Genomic DNA, 12212 nt, shown 5'->3' with positions numbered 1-12212 from the left:
GTCATCCCAAAGTCTTCGCATTGACTTTGCATGTAATCTAGTAGCACAAATAATAAAATTAGGTTATGGTGTGCAAACATTGGAGGTTTAGCTATGTTTGGCTCATTTTTCTTTACAGGACTGTGCATGATCTAAATGGTTATTGTTTGCTACTTCTCTAACCCTGCAAAGAAACCTGTTTTCAACTAAAGGTTTATTCCCACCTCGTTTTTGCTGAGTCATATTTTCCACAGCATTTTTATACTCACCATGAAACCATTTTGACTTCTATTACTAGCCTGACTTAGTACCTCTATTATCACAATTCCCCAAATGGCAGAGAACTGCTGAAGACCTGTTTCTTCAGATTCTGCAGGGTCAGATTTTTTCACCACTTGATACATCTCCTAGAGTCTATAAAATCATGTTTTTCACATTGAGTTATAACATTTGAGTTATATTTAACCCTGAATCAAATCCACAGGGTTTGAGAAACAGCTATTGTGCCTGTTTAAGACCCTTATACTATATTTCATTAGTAAAAAAAATTCAACATGTATACATTTTTGTTAATGTAAGTTAATGTAAATACAGTTATTAATGTTAGTTAATGGTGCATCTACTAATGTTAACGGGTACAATGATTGATTTTATAAATTTATTAGTAAATGCTAAAATCAACATGAACTAAGGTTCATAAATGCTGCAAATAGAAGTATTGTTTATTTTTAGTTCATGTTAGCTAATAAATTAACTCATTGTTACAAATACAGCCTTATCGTAAAGTGTAACCATTATATTTATTGATAGATTAAATTTAGTACACACATACTGGGTTGATTCTTCAATTGAGGGTATTTGAAATCTTAAAACGAAACCTATGTTTAAACATTTTTTTAAAGAGCTCCGGCAGTATGGTCCGATTCACGATTTTACATGTCCTTTGGTGTATAGATTTGTATTAGTACATGTTAACGATATGCAAAAGGTACAAACCCCAAAGTAAACGATGACGCGAGTTATCGTCTCCAACATAAATCTCTTTTCTTGGACTACAACAAACACATGGATTGTAGGCAACAGTTTACTTCCTGGGATTGGTGATGTAGACAAGACTATCATAATTCCTATCAAGATTATCATAATTCCTCCCGCTTTAGTCTTTAAGTTAACTCCTGTTAGCAACCGAATCTTTCCAACATGGTAAGGAGCGTCACGTTTCCAGCTGACGACAGATGTATCCAGACCAATCACAGAGTACAGATTAGCTGGCCAATCAGGGACACAGAGCTTTTCAAATCTGTGTGTTTCAGGAAGAGAGTGAAATCTGGGGCTACAAAAATGTACAGTTTGTGGAAAATAATGTGTTTTTAACCATAAACCACACAAACACATTGTATTATATGAAATACACAAAATAACCTCGTTTTTTAGCAATGAAATAGGTGCTCTCTAAAGCATTTTAATAAAAAGTTATCCAAGGGGATAAAACTGTTATTGAAGAATCACCAGTATGCAAGATGCTGAGATTTGGCACATATCCACTGCTGGTGGCCAATACCATTCACTGTGCAAGTGTGGGAAAGTCTTGTGACAGTGGTGATAGTGACTGACATCCTGGGGCAGCTTGGCTTATATCCAGGTTGCATTTGTAAAAAACTTTCGGCTGCCAGAATTGCAGGACAGCTGGAGACGCTCAGGTTAAGTACCACCGACTGTGACCCAAGACGTGCATGACCCAAGCTGGCCCTGAAAGAGATGCAGAAGTATTTTACAACTCTGGTCTCTCATCAGTGCTGAGGCGCGGGGGTGGTATTGTAGCAAATGAGAAGTTGTTTCTGAGTCAAAGAGTCACATATCCCAACTTGCCACGAACCACATGCTGTTTAATTCTGCATTCGCAATTGAAACCAGTTTGAATGGCACCCCATTGCGAATACTGTTTACAGTCATGTTGCAGTATTTCTCCCTTAGTGCAGGTCTGGGATATGTTAAAAATTATCTGCTGTGATCTTATCCGTAGACGGTGGTGACACAAGTGTCGTCAACAAATATGCGTCCCACCCACTGGAGTTACAGTATTATTTTCATGATAGGTTTTATCTTGAGTAGCCTATTAGTTGTACATGTTAAAGCAACACTAAAGATTTTTTGCTCTTTGCTCCCCCTACAGGTTGGAAGCGTAAATGTCCATTACCACTGTCGTAAGTAATTTAGCCTACTGCAGCAAAGCTGGCTCTGATTGGATTGTAGGTCTGCCGTAAAGAAAGTCTTTGTAGTTTTGTAGGACCGCGACCCGACGGTTGAAAACTTCTTTAGTGCGGTTTTGGCCGATAGAAGGCTGCAAAGCGAATGTGAAAGTGCCATTCACCCTGTTTTGAGTGGATGAACGACTGAAACTTTTTTGGAAACTTTATTTTAAGGTAAAGAAAAACTCTTTGGTGTTGCTTTAAATGCTCTTGGAAGAACAAAGGTTCAGAAGTTTATTTTACTCGCCGACAGGCATTTCGATATCCCAGCAGCTGTGACACACCTTTGATGGATGGGACTGCGGCATACCTCTTACTACACTTCTACCTGAAATCAAGTCAAGGCCAGTGTAGTTGAGGGTGGTGATGGATATTGTGAGATCTCGACAGTAGATACACCTATTTCCATCTAGGTAGTTGAAAGAATTTGCATATCCCAAAGCTAACCACTTGTATCATTCATTTGAGAAGTGTATAATCATACTGAAATGTTTGACTTTTATTAGCTACAAGTGTGCTTGTGACCCTCAGGGATCATGATTTGACACCCTTGATTTATTACTTTCCATGCATTCATTCCTAACATCCTTCAAATTGTGTTTACGGTTCTCCAGAACGAGTTCATAAGCTTCAGATCTTGTCAGAGTCCATCTGAGATGGTTGTCACACCATTTTCCATCAACCCTCTCTCCTACTGTCTGAAGACCCCATATGGTGCACAATGCATGGAGGTTTTGCTCCAGTGATAGATTGATTTCTAGTGATGCAGAAGTGGGCGAGGTAAAAACGCAAGGCTCTGAAGTGGGATCAATTATTTAGAGACTCAATCATGCAGGCTTCATGCTGGACACAGATGAAACAATGTGGATATGAAACCATTCCCGCCACTGACACTAATGTCGTTCTGTAACTGATGGAGTCACTCGGACATAATGCAATCTCACCCCGCAAAGCTACACAACAGAGCTGCGGTTTTGCAAATCGCTTACGCAGTTCTTGTACTGTGGTCCCCCGTGGGGAGCCAGGCTGTTCTCATGAAAAGCTTGCTTACTTGCTTTTTTATTTTGGGGTTTTTATTGAGAAAAACACTGGAGAACAGACTGTAAATGATAGGGAATAGAGTTCGAAACAGGAGTGGGAATTAGCAGGAACTAGACTTGGACCCAGGTCGCCTGAATATTAGCAGCACCACGCAGTGTGTTTGAGAATGTATTATTTTTCCTGATTTCCTGATGATCCTCAGTATATTTAATGAATTCTGTACTTTGCACAATGCTAACTTTTTATCTTTTTTTTTTATAAAAATTTCCTTTTACAATGAAACGACAACAACATGATTCAGTAGCTTACTGTGTCATTGAATTAAATCATATCAAGTTGACTTGCTGTTAATGCAAGTTATTTACATGTAACTGTGCGTACACACCAAATTCGCATTACTGTGGGTTTACACCAGACGCGAGTTAAACGTTTTGCGAGTAGATTACGTACAAAGTCAATGCAAAGACGCGATCAGACGCGTCCTCGCGTGGGGCGATGCGAATGATGCGATATGTGCGGCGTGTTTGCCTCAAACGCGTTTGCCTCAAGCGCGTCTTAGCCCAAGTTGAAAATATTCAACTTGAGCGAAAAATTTGTATAACACAAAGTTCAATCCCACGAGTAATCCAACTTGGGGCATCATGTTACTCGCTCTAGATTACTCGCGGGATTTAACTTTGTGTCATGCGAATTTTTCGCTCGGGTTGAATATTTTGATCGGGTCTTTACATTGACTTTGTATGTAAAATGTTAAATTCACGTCTGGTGTAAACCCACACTGGAAAAAAATATTTTCAAGAAAAAATATCTAAAAATTCTTAAATTGAGATGTTTTTTCTTGATGAGCAAAACGACCCAAGAAAATAAGTCTAGTTTTTTAGACCAAAAATATCATAAGTGATTTTGAACATAAAACAAGCAAAAAAAATCTGCCAATGGGGTAAGCAAAAAATCTAAAACACTAAATTCACATATTTAACATATATATTCACATATATATATATATATTAAATTTAGTGTTATTATATGTCAATTAAATCTCAATTAATATAATATAATATATATAAAATATAATATATATATATATTAAATACAAACATGTATTTATTTACAAAATAAATACACAAAGTGCAAACAAATATATTATGCAAAAACAAACTTTTATTTTGTATGCGAATAATCGCGATTAATCTTTTGACAGCCCTAGTTTATTTTACAATGTGTTGATTCAATGCAAAAAAAGGAAAACAGGAAAATATTGTTTTTGTTGTGACATACACAGATAATTTGCAATAAAAACATAAAAAGTAGTGGACTATGGTGATACTTACAGCATTGTGGCAACACTCTCGGACTACTTTTAAGATCCTTTTGTTTATTATTTGTTTATTATTTTATCTTTACAATGGCCTCAAAAGTAAATGGACTCATTGCTTTCTTACTGGATCCAAACTTTTCATAAAATGTTTGGTTGAAAATTCTGCCTATATTGTTTTCATTAAAATGCTACTTGCTTAGATATTTAATACATAATACATGCATTCATACATTTTTAAGTGTGCCTTAAGTGTCTCAAGTGTTTGGTGCCACGCAGTATCTATTATTAAAGTCTTACTATTAACTACTGCACCCTTTTAATCCTGTTATTTTTTTCTTCCCTACAGGACAATGATGTCCGGATCATTATTGGTCAGTTTGATGAAAATCTCGCCTCTAAAGTTTTCTGCTGTGTAAGTCTGACAGTAAACATCAGCTCTAGCTTCTAGCTCCAGACCTGCACTAATAAAATATAAAGCACAAATATAACTTGGATGCATTGTAACTTGCTCTTCTGCCAAATGAAACGTTTCTGATCTTGTCTGTGCTCTAGGCATATAACTTGAACATGTATGGCAGTAAGTATCAATGGATCATCCCAGGATGGTATCAGGGGAACTGGTGGGAGCAGGCAAACTCCACCAATTGCACCACTAAGAAACTGCTAACTGCTATGGAGGGTTACATCAGCGTGGATTTTGAGCCCCTCAGTGCCAAACAGATTAAAGGAATATCAGGAAGGGTGAGCAACTATGATGCATGGCCAATTTATCTGTTGCTTCTAAAATAATTAAAATAATACCAGACTTAATATCTTAATCTCATTGTGTTAACATCCTTGGTTTGTGAATCTGTGGATGTGCTATTCTACGCTCAGCAGCACATTTGTCTTTGTCTCCAGACACCACAAGAGTATGCGAGAGAATACAATCGTGAGAGAGAGCAGAAAGGGGTGGAGGCCAGCAAGTTTCATGGCTTCGCGTATGATGGCATCTGGGTGATAGCGAAGACCCTCACCCGTGTCATGGAGCTTCTCAGCAATAAGGAGAGGCATGACATGTACCACAACTTCACAGTGGATGATCGTGAGGTGGGCAAGATGGTTTTGGATGTGATGAACGAGACCAACTTCTTTGGAGTGACGGTAGGTTGTGGGTTCGTGTTACTGAATGATCTTGAAAACATGCATTGTTATTTTACTGTAAAATGAAATGTAATGTTTTTTTTTACAGTTTTTAACAGTTTGATACTGTATATAAAGTTGTTTTAGAGTATAACTGGGTTTTACCCAGCCCAGTCTCACGAAATTACTTACCTATAGTCACGTAAATGTTAGATTTTTTTTCCGTGATACTGACACGAATTTGTATGTATTGGTTACTCAACTGTTTTGTCCTTTTTTCTTACCATTGTCGATTTGGTTTAGGGTTAGATTTACATAAAATGACATCCCTACCCAAACCCAACTCTAGGTTGGAGACAATGGTTTAGAATATAAAAAATAAATCTGAAAAAATAGTATAAACCAATACTTAAAGTGAGATCCTTATGCTACGTACACACCAAACGCGGGGCATTGTGTTACTTGCTCTAGATTACTCGCGGGATTAAACTTCATGTAATGCGAGTTTTTCGCTCAACTTGATTATTTTCAACTTGGGCGAAGATGCGTTTGATGCGAAAAGCGCGTGTTTACGTAGTAAACGCGTTTTTAACAGTTTGATACTGTATATAAAGTTGTTTTAGAGTATAACTGGGTTTTACCCAGCCCAGTCTCACAAAATTACTTACCTATAATTACGTAAATTTTAGATTTTTTTTGTGATACTGTCATGAATTTCCGCGTTTTTCCGTGATCGCATCACAAATTTCTGTTTATGTGTCATTGTCACGTATTGGTTACTCAACTGTCAACTCTAGGTTGGAGACAATGGTTTAGAATATAAAAAATAAATCTGAAAAAATAGTATAAACCAATACTTAAAGTGAGATCCTTATGCTACGTACACACCAAACGCGGGGCATTGCGTTACTCGCTCTAGATTACTCGCGGGATTTAACTTCATGTCATGCAAATTTTTCACTCAACTTGAATATTTTCAACTTGGGCGAAGACGTGTTTGAACGGAAAAGCGTGTGTTTTCGCAATAAACGCGCCACCCATATCGCGTCATTTGCATCGCCCTACGCAAGGACGCGTCTGATTGCGTCTTTGCATTGACTTTGTATGTAATCAACTTGCGCAAATCGTTGAACTCGCATCTGGTGTAAACTAGGGCTGGGAATTTGTTTTTTTCCGATTAATCGTTTTTAAAAACATGGTTGATTAAAAATCGATTCTCAAAGAGCAGAATCGATTTTTTCATATTTATTTCCACAAACATTGAACGGAGGTACGGAAGCATTTTAGATTTCGCAAGCAGGACGTGTTGTTCACTGCTGTTCACTGTTCTTTTTTATTAATATACAACCCCAAAACAGAAAAAGTTGGGACATAGTAGAAATTGTGAGTAAAAAAGGAATGGAATAATTTACAAATCTCATAAACTTATATTTTATTCACAGTAGAATATAGATAACATATCAAATGTTGAAAGTAAAATATTTTGAAATGTCATGCCAAATATTGGCTCATTTTGGATTTCATGAGAGCTACACATTCCAAAAAAAGTTGGGACAGGTAGCAATAAGAGCCCAGAAAAGTTAAATGTAGATAAAAGGAACAGCTGGAGGAGGACCAATGTTTAGGAATAGGAATGTTGTCCTATTCTTGTCTAATACAGACTTCTAGTTGCTCAACTGTCTTAGGTCTTCTTTGTCGCATCTTCCGCTTTATGATGCACCAAATCTTTTCTTTGGGTGAAAGATCTGGACTGCAGGCTGGCCATTTCAGTACTCAGATCCTTCTTCTATGCAGTCTTGATGTTGTAATTGATGCAGTATGTGGTCTGGCATTGTCATGTTGGAAAATGCAAGGTCTTCCCTGAAAGAGACGACATCTGAATGGGATCATGTATCTAGAACTTGGATAAACCTTTCAGCATTGATGGTGCCTTTCCAGATGTGTAAGCTGCCCATGCCACACGCACTCATGCCACCCCAAACCATCAGAGATGCAGGTTTCTGAAATGAGCGCTAATAACAACTTGGGTTGTCATTGTCCTCTTTAGTCCCGATGAAATGGCATCCCAGTTTTCTAAAAAGAACTTTAAATTTTGATTCGTTGGACCACAGAACAGTTTTCCACTTTACCAAAGTCCATTTTAAATGAGCGTTGCCCAGGGAAAACGCCTGTGCTTCTGGATCATGTTTAGATATGGCTTCTTTTTTGACCTACAGAGTTTTAGCTGGCAACAGCGAATGACACGGTGGATTGTGTTCACTGACAATGTGTTCTGGAAGTATTCCTGAGCCCATGTTATGATTTCCATTACAGTAGCATTCCTGTATTTGATGCAGTGCTGTCTTAGGGCCCGAAGATCACGGGCATCCAGTATGGTTTTCCAGCCTTGACCCTTACGCACAGAGATTGTTCCAGATTCTCTGAATCTTTGAATGATATTATGCACTGTAGATGATGATAACTTCAATCTCATTGCAATTTTTCTCTTAGAAACTCAGAAAACTATTTTTCGCTGCAGCATTGGGGGAATTGGTGATTCTCTGCCCATCTTGACCTCTGAGAGACACTGCCACTCTGAGAGGCTCTTTTTATACCCAATCATGTTGCCAATTGACCTAATAAGTTGTAAATTGGTCTTTCAACTGTTCCTTATATGTACATTAAAATTTTCTGGCCTCTTATTGCTACCTGTCCCAACTTTTTTTGGAATGTGTAGCTCTCATGAGATCCAAAATGTGCCAATATTTGGCATGACATTTCAAAATATCTTACTTTCAACATTTGATATGTTATCTATATTCTACTGTGAATAAAATATAAGCTTATGAGATTTGTAAATTATTCCATTCCTTTTTTACTCACAATTTCTACTGTGTCCCAACTTTTTCTGTTTTGGGGTTGTAGTATTTGTATTAAATCTATATTCATTGAGTTGAATCAAGAATCGAGTATAAAAACCAACCCGAAAACCAGAATCGAAAATTTAATCGAAATTTAAAGATTTGATAGCATGTGAATCGAAATCGAATCGATCTGGAACATCTGAATCGATACCCAGCCCTAGTGTAAACCCACAGTAACACAAACACCGAATCTAACCCTAAACCGAAGCGACAATGGTTTGAAAATAGGAAAAAGCAATTGAGTAACCAATATGTGACAATGACACATAAACAGAAAATCATGATACGATCACGAAAAACGTGGAAATTCGTGACAGTATCACGAAAAAGAATAAAAATGTGACTATAGGTACGTAATTTCGTGAGACTGGGTAGCAGCATTAAAAAAATAGATTAAAATTACAAACATTTTTATATTTCAAACTTGTTGAGCTTCTATAGTAGTTAAATTTCAACCAGCAAAGAATGCGAATGTGTTTACTTTTGTCAAACATCCCATTTGGATTTAATTTTAAAAATATAATAGCTGTTAGGTCTCACTCAAGGAAGTTTTCCATGATTGCCCCCAGAAGGGTTAAAACTAACAAGCTCAGCTGTCTTAATAACGAGAAAGCTATTAAGTTTTCACCCATGGTATCAATTAAGAAACATTTTTATAATGATAATGCTAAATGATATGTAATACAAGTAAACACATTTCTGTTTTTTCAGTAACGTTCAAGCTTTACTGATGGAGATGACATGTGTTTTCCACAAGAGCATTCGTGCACATATGTGGAAACAAACAGCACGTATTGTCTATAACACATGCAGAAGGCTACTTTAGTGGATGCATTGGATTATGTGCTTCAAAGTAATGGAAAATGTGATCTCTTCAGGAGTGATTTAGTGTCTGAATGGCCTCCTGACGCCTCTATAACCTGTTCTGCTAGAAGCTAAGTGGCTAGGATCTTTGCGTGTCACTTTACATTGAGCTGTCAAGTGACATTTCCCATAGCTTATGCATTATAAACTCCATTTTGCAATGTCGGGAACATGGGCAGTGTTAGTGTGAATGCAAGAGGAAACAGCGTATGACTGGTCGAGGCAGATTCATGTGTAAAACCCAACCAGTAGTGGTAACATGCAATGCTAACAGAATAAGAGCCAGATAAGAGAGGAGGTTATTTAGTATGCAGACAATGTCCCATCTGCAGACATCACCAAAGGTAAGCGTCCCAAATGTGTGTTTGTTTATGAGAACACACCACTGCGGGCTGCCAAAAGAGACAATTTTAAAGCACAATAAAAAGAAAATCAGCAGATCTAAAGCTAAAATGGAAATTTCTTTTTTTTATGTAATGATATCTTGTATTGCAGTAAAGGTTGTTGGTTTGGAAAAAACATAAATAGGGGTTAATGGGCATTGTGGGTGTATCCTGCAGCTTTCCATATTCAGCTTTTATCCAGCAGTTATCTTTCATATGTGATGTGTAGCAGAGTGTGCTTTATGGCTGCCCTGGCTGGCAACTAACAATGCATGTGCCTGAAGATCTCATTTCAGATGCTTAATGGAGAGGAAGAAAAAATAAACAACATAACATACAAGAAAAGAAAGAAAACTACTGCTTTAAAGGAAGAGTTCAACCAAAAAAAAAGAAGAAAATTCTATAATAATTAATTTAACCTTCATGCCATCCCAAATGATTATTATTATTTTAGCTTATTTAGTGAAATGGAAATTAAACAGGCAGCTAAACAAGTGCTAAATTCAAATATAACAGCATGTTAAGACACTTATTGGTTCCCTGCATTGGAACGTGCCGCCATATTTGAATTTAATGTTTGGATTTGCTTATTTACATTACATTCATTTTGGCAACTAAATATAATAGTTTATGTCTTCAATGAAGAGGTCAGATGCAAAAGCCACCAAATGCCACCTCTGTAAAAAATGAGAATGATATTGGCCAAATGTTCTCCGCACTTATTATACATTTCTAAAATACCTTTTGCCTCAAATCCGCTTAATCCCAGCCTCAGGCCATTCAGAAATAGCACTTTATGGGCAGAATCCAATTACACTGTCACATAAAGGTGCAAAAGGTACAGTTCCCCTTAAAAAGGTCCTAATGTGAACCATTTAGGTACAAATATGTATCTTTGAACTACCAATATGTACCTTTGAAGTACTAATATGCACACTTTGGGTACAAAAAGGTACCTTCTTAAAAGGGTACTGTCCCAGTGACAACTTTTGTACCTTTAAATCTGAGAGTGTAGAGTGATTGGAGACCTTTTTAGTAGTGGTGATTTTTGCACTTAGAGGATTTTGCAGCAAAAGACAGTCAAATTTGTAAAATACCAATGGAGTGACTTAAAAGTGACATTTGTGAAAATTAGGCAGTTCAATTACAGACTTATAAACTTTTCATTGCCGTTAAAGTGAAATTTTTCAACCTAAACATTAGACCCTGATGAAAATGCTCATTTACAAGAAAACATGTAAGATGCTTTAAGAGGGTTTTGAGAGCATTTACGCCGTACAATATACCAGTACCTTAAAAGAAAGTAACATGATTGCATTTTATGTTAAATAATTGTCTTTGTTCAACTGCAGAAAGCAAGTCATATACATGTGGGATGGCATGAGCATGAGTACATTGTGAGGTTTGGGGTGTGCTGTTTCTTTAAGACCACTGGAGATGAGCAGCAGAAAGGCAAAAATTACCATTTGCTAGGGGAGGTTGTCGTAGGTTATTCCCAAATACATTAAAGCTGTGTGTTAAAATACAGTACATTACACACTACTCCACAATTTGATGCAATGCATCTGTGGTGAAGAATTGAATGCATTTTGAAATTCAGATGAATATCTTGAAGTATTAGCTAAAGGTTTAAAGGTTAATTTATTTACACAGGAATCACAATCGCGGCAAACAGCTCGTAATGTGATTGTTGCATACAGCTGACAGAAAACAACACTGAGTGACAGCTGATGTTTTATATGGCTCTGTTTTTAGCATATATTTACACAGAAGCGCAGCTGTGTCACAGCCTCTTATAATACCAGGGGTTTAGATCGGTCAGAAAATGCTACTTTTAAAGCATACTTAGATTTTAGTTTAAGTATTATTTATAAATACATGAAGAGTCCAAAACGCAATAAATCAATTTTGACTAATTTGGGTAAAATCGTGTTTTCTATATCAAGAAAGTAACTAGATGAAAACCATTATTTTCCATTACAAACTTTCACATAGCATCTTTAGGTTATAATAACATTAAACATTCAAATCCATAATTTGATTTTCAACGATTTATTATAAAAACTGATTATTTTTTCTTCAAAATGCTATAAATCTATTGAATCAATCTATAAATGTGCATTCATCTTTGTCATGTTATATTCATTTAGTTGACTAGTGGTAGACACTGATTAAAAATCTAAACATTAATGGCATTAAGGAAAACACTTACTTTGTCATATTAAGAACACTGTCATTGCTGCTGTCATCCTTGGGACTTCGTCTCTGAACTTTTTTGAAACTTTTGATCAGCTGTAAAATTTTTTGGTCCTGCTTGATTTTCATTGACTTCGAGTAAAATAATGGAAAGTTG

General features: G+C 36.6%; 1 protein-coding gene across 1 annotated transcript in view; it reads left to right on the top strand.

The window, feature by feature from the left end:
- The window catches only part of gabbr2 (gamma-aminobutyric acid (GABA) B receptor, 2), a 242767-nt gene that overhangs the window by 148727 nt on the left and 81828 nt on the right, over positions 1–12212 (top strand). Inside the window, exons 5-7 of the mRNA XM_065292509.2 lie at positions 4934–4999; positions 5140–5328; positions 5488–5730. Coding sequence (XP_065148581.1) covers positions 4934–4999; positions 5140–5328; positions 5488–5730 — 498 coding nt within the window. The remainder of the gene's footprint in view (positions 1–4933; positions 5000–5139; positions 5329–5487; positions 5731–12212) is intronic.

Source organism: Paramisgurnus dabryanus, chromosome 19 (assembly GCF_030506205.2).
Source record: "Paramisgurnus dabryanus chromosome 19, PD_genome_1.1, whole genome shotgun sequence".
NCBI lineage: Eukaryota > Metazoa > Chordata > Actinopteri > Cypriniformes > Cobitidae > Paramisgurnus > Paramisgurnus dabryanus.
This window is presented reverse-complemented; position numbering and strand designations above follow the sequence as displayed.